This window comes from Protopterus annectens, chromosome 15.part0 (genome assembly GCF_019279795.1).
Source record: "Protopterus annectens isolate FY-2018-M chromosome 15.part0, PAN1.0, whole genome shotgun sequence".
Lineage (NCBI taxonomy): Eukaryota > Metazoa > Chordata > Ceratodontiformes > Protopteridae > Protopterus > Protopterus annectens.
The window spans coordinates 148,529,966-148,535,048 of NC_056749.1; the positions used below are offsets into that span (position 1 = coordinate 148,529,966).

At 41.3% G+C, this 5,083-nt stretch overlaps 1 protein-coding gene across 1 annotated transcript; it reads right to left on the reverse strand.

The window, feature by feature from the left end:
• Positions 1-857: 857 nt before the first annotated feature.
• LOC122789804 lies at positions 858-4,725 on the reverse strand. Its single transcript, XM_044057247.1, is given in 4 exon segments — positions 858-1,181; positions 1,899-3,275; positions 3,363-3,927; positions 4,436-4,725. Coding segments are annotated over 4 exon segments (2,556 nt in total).
• Positions 4,726-5,083: the final 358 nt, after the last annotated feature.

The following is a 5,083-nucleotide window of genomic DNA, read 5'->3' on the forward strand; positions in this document are numbered from 1 at the left end:
ATGGGAAAGTCCTTTGGTACTAGCATGAACTAAGTCATAATGATAGATCCAAGAATCATCAACTCGACCTAAAGGATTAGCAGGCTTCTTAACCACTCGAACATTTCGAATCTTTCCTTTAGGTAATGCCAGATACATGTCGAATAGCTGAAACCAGATAGCCCAAGAAACAGCTACAAGACCAGTCTCCTGGTAGCCATTTATATGCTTTTCTTCCACACACGAAATAACAATTCTCTACTTTAATGGTGATGTTGATAGACTTAAAATGATCCCTGGTGTCCTGTAGTCCTTGGAATATCTTCGAATAAACAGTTTCTATTTTCTGGGAAAAGTTAGCTATAGAGTCCTTAACAAGTCTTTTTACAGGTGAAAAGTCCATTACACAGCCCGAATTGTCCATAGTGCAATTATATACCACTGTTTTGTTACAATGGCTCCACCCGACTCTGGTTTTACGAAGTTTTTGAAAACACACAGTTCCATTTTGACGGAGGAACAACTGTAATGCTATTTTGTCTTTTGAAATGACATTTGATGCATCATAGATCAAATTTGTCCAGGTTTCTTTAATTCTTAAAGGGACTATATTTGGCATCAATCCCCCATGAACAGTAGGAATAACTGTGTAAACCCAACAGTCTGAGACGTTGAGGGATGATGCATATGTGTACTTGATTGCTTAATAAGTGTTGAAATGTGGATGCCATACAGCTCATTTGGTATGAGTCATGAAGGAAGCAGGAAATAGGAATGGCCACAGTAAAAATAGCAAAACAACAACAATAATCACCAAAATCATTGTGCAATATTTTTGTGGAAATGTCGGTTGTGCCCGAGGAGTTTGTATAACTGGATCAGTCATTTTCAGGCACTGGTACAGTACAACTGCGAGTGTGAGTAGCAATAGGTGGAGAATCTGGAGTAACAAAAGGTATAGGTTGCTGATCTTCAGAAGGAATTACCTTCTTGACATGTGATATATGAATCCAGGTGGGTGAGCCTTGTAGCCGAACTGCTGAAGAAGTGGTCAGTAGAACCAGGAATGGACCCTTCCAGCGTGGTTGAAGAGCTGTTTTTTGAGAAAATGACTTGACATATACCCAGTCTCCTGGTTGTAGTGCCGAGGACAAGAAAGGATCAGGAGTTTGCTGAGCTGCTGCTACCTGCCGATGATGAAACTGTAAAAAAGAAACAAGAGAAGTGCAATACAAGAGAATATTATGATCAAATTCATCATATTCAGAAAAGGGCGGTGGTGGAGTCATGGGCATTCACATAGGGTGGCCCATGAGGATTTCTTGAGGAGAAAGACCTTTAGTAGGATGTACTTGAGCTCTCATAGAAAGCAAGGCTAGAGGTATTGCCTGTACCCAAGTTAGGCCCGTTTCAGTAGTAATTTTAGCCAGTCTTGTTTTGAGTGTCTGATTCATGCGTTCGATAAGGCCAGATGCTTGTGGACTATAGGGACAATGAAACTTGAGAGTGATGCCTAACATTTTACAAAGTGAATCAATTAATTGAGCAGTAAAATGTGTTCCGCGATCCGAATATATTTGACAAGAAACACCAAAACGAGGTATTAAATCATAACAAAGTTTCCTAGCAACGGAAATAGCATCATTCTTAGCACATGGGTAGGCTTCTAACCACCCATAAAAAACATCAACAACAGTTAAAACATACTTAAAATGAGCACAAGGTGGAATTTCAATAAAATACCATTGCAAAGCGCAGAATGGTCCCAATGGTTTAGGTATGGGTTGTGTGGGAGCCATGGTGCCCTTTGAAATGTTGTACTGTAAACAAGTGGAGCACGTACTCAAGAAATGTTGTACAGAAGCAGAAAGACCTGGGGCAAACCAATCCTTTTGGATTTGTTTGATTAATGTTTGTACCCCAACAAGAGCTGGCAAGTGATGTGCTTTAATAAGAGAATTTAGCATGGACTTTGGGCAGACCAGTCTGCCATCTGAATGTTGCCAAATGAGATCAGAGCGTTTAAAACAACCTTGAGCCAGCCATGATTTTCTTTTTGATTCTGGAGCTTCAGTTTGTAATGCTTTTAACACTGTAGTATCAAAAGTAGCTATTGACTGTAGAGGCTGCAAAAATTGTCCCTGAACAGTTTGTGAAAGAGCAGCCTGTTTTGCAGCCCAGTCAGCAAAGTTATTGCCTTTGGTTTCAAAAGAGTCATTGGATTGATGGGCTGCACATTTTACAACAGCAATTTGAGATGGTAACAATAAATGTTGTAATAGGTTATTTATATAAAAATTATTTTTAATGAGAGACCCAGAGGAAGTTAAAAATCTGCGTTCTTTCCATAGGATACCAAAATCATGAACAACCCCATGGGCATAGCGGGAGTCAGTATATATAGTGACAGATTTGTCCTTAGCTATTTTGCATGCATGCGATAGGACTACCAGTTCTGCAGCCTGTGCAGAAGTTCCTTGGGGTAATCGTGCTGATTTTAAAACTTCAGTCGGTGTACAGACTGACCAAGCTGCTTGGAATTCTCCGGAGTTTGTTCGTAAACAGGATCCTTCAACAAAAAGAATCAAATCTGGATTCTCCAAAGGAGTATCATACAAATGTAACCTAGGAGAAAGAGCAGAGTTAACTACAAGCACACAATCATGTGGTTCGCACTCATCCAATGTCGGTATTAAAGAGGCAGGGTTCAGTGGTGGGCAGCGTATTACTTGCAGGGAGGGATTATTTATTAAACTCAATTCGTATTTAGTAAGACGTGCGTTGGAGAGATACAGTGTTTTGTTTTTTAAAAGTAATGCCTGAACTGCATGTGGGACTGCTAAAATTGTTTGGTGTCCCAGAGTCAGTGGGGCTGCCATATCAATCGCAGCAGCTGCCACTGCTCACAAGCAAGCTGGGTAACCAGAGGCAACCGGATCTAGTTGAGTGCTATAATAAGCAATAGGCTGGTAGCCTCCAGTGCGTTGCTGGGCCAAGAGACCCAAGGCAGTTTTGTTTCGTTCACAGCAAAAGAAAATAAATGGTTTTGAATAATCAGGCAATCCTAGTGCTGGAGGATTTACTAAGGCTGTCTTTATAGCCTGAAAAGCGTCCTCGTGGTGTGACATCCAAGGTAAAGGATCTGTGATTTCTTTCTTTAAAAGTTGTAATAGTGGAGCTGAAAGTTCTGAAAAATTAGGTACCCATTGTCTACAATATCCTGCTAGGCCTAGGAATCCTCAAAGTTGTCTTTGTGTTACAGGTCGTGGGGCTTTTTGAATAGAAATTATGCGATTCTGGAGTATTTGTCAAGAACCCATTGAGATGATATGTCCCAAATATTGCACTTTGTCCTGACAAAATTGTAATTTGGATTTATTTACTTTGAATCCGCGTGCAGCTAAAAAATTTAACATCAAAAGGGAATCTTCCCTACATGAGTCACAGTCCGGTGAAGCTGTCAGGATATCATCCACATATTGAACTAGAACAGAACGTGACTGTAGTCGGAGATCCTGTAACTGTCTATGCATCTCTCTAGAGAATAAGGTTGGGGATTCTACATATCCTTGGGGCAATCGAGTCCAAGTATACTGTTGGCCCTTATATGTAAATGCAAATAAATACTGACTATCAGGATGTACTGGAATAGAGAAAAAAGCTGATGAGATATCTATCACCGTGAAACATTGTGCGTTAGGTGGGATACAGTTTAGGATAGTAGCTGGGTTTGGTACAATTGGGAAGATGGGTAAAACAGCTTTATTAACTTCCCGCAAGTCTTGAACAAATCTATAAACTTGTTTTCCGGGTTTCTTCACCGGCAATATTGGGGTATTACATGGACTTATGGTAGGTACTATGATCCCTTGTTGTTCTAATGCAGAAATAACAGGGGCAATACCAGTGATAGCCTCATTTGTCAGAGTATTGAGGCACTCGTGGTAACTTTGCTCCCCATCATAGGGTTATTTTAACAGGAGTAGATGAGGTCAAAAATCCAACATCATTGTCATGAGTAGTCCACAAGTGAGAGGGTAGGGAATGTAAACATTCATCTCTGCCAGAATGTGGCTGGGTACACATCGTCTGTAAAATGGCTGAGTCATCCAGGGCTGCTAGGGTACTATCTTGTTGTTCTGAAGGTACTTGGAGATAGACTCCATCTGCTGTGCATTAAATTGGTATCCCCCATTTTGCAAAGCAAATCTCTCCCCAAAAGATTTAACGGTGCCAAAGGTCCTACTAGGAATGCATGATTATCCTGTAGGGGTCCCACGGTAACTGGGGCTGGAATAGTTTTGGAGTATTCGATAAGTATACCAGAGATGCCCACTCCTCTAGTTATTTTGTCAGAGAGGGGAACAGTCATGGCTGCTTTGCCAGCTAACATGGATTTAGTTGCTCCGGTATTGATTAAAAATGGGTAGGGTTTATTCTTAACTAGTAACATTACGTGCGGTCCATTCTGATCCATGGGAATGAAAGGACACAATTGCTGTTGCTTCTGTTCAGGGAACCTTCATTGAGGTTGCTGCCGATTGGATGGTGTCCAAGTAGAATTCTATTGTTGTGTCGTATCAGTGTACGGTGCTGTTTGCTCAGCCAAATATGGGCATTCGTTTTTCCAATGGCCTGATTGGCCACAGCTGAAACATTCCATCTGATTACTAGAATTTTGGGGTGGAGCCGACTGTGTGCTCTGCCAGTTTTGTCGATTCTGATTCCCGGGTCCTTGGCATCCATCCCTTCCTCTTCCTCTACCCCACTGACCAAAAACATTACACATTTGTATTTGTGCTTTTACTAATTTCTCCTGTAAATCCTTCTGCTCTTTAGCTAAATGGTCAGAGAGGTATTGTACCTGTTGGACTAACTCATGCAGGCCTAAACTAGGCCAATTTAAACACACTTCCTTTAATTTGTCCCTTACTTGAGGGCGTAGCCCATCCACAAAGGTGGCTGACAGTCTGCTTTGTGCTGGTCCTTCGGTGGGTTCAGGGTACCCAGAATATGCCTCAAATGCATCAGTGAGTCGATGTAAGTATTAGTCTATAGGGTCATCCTCTTTCTGTATGATTGATTTGATTTTTGACCAATTGGG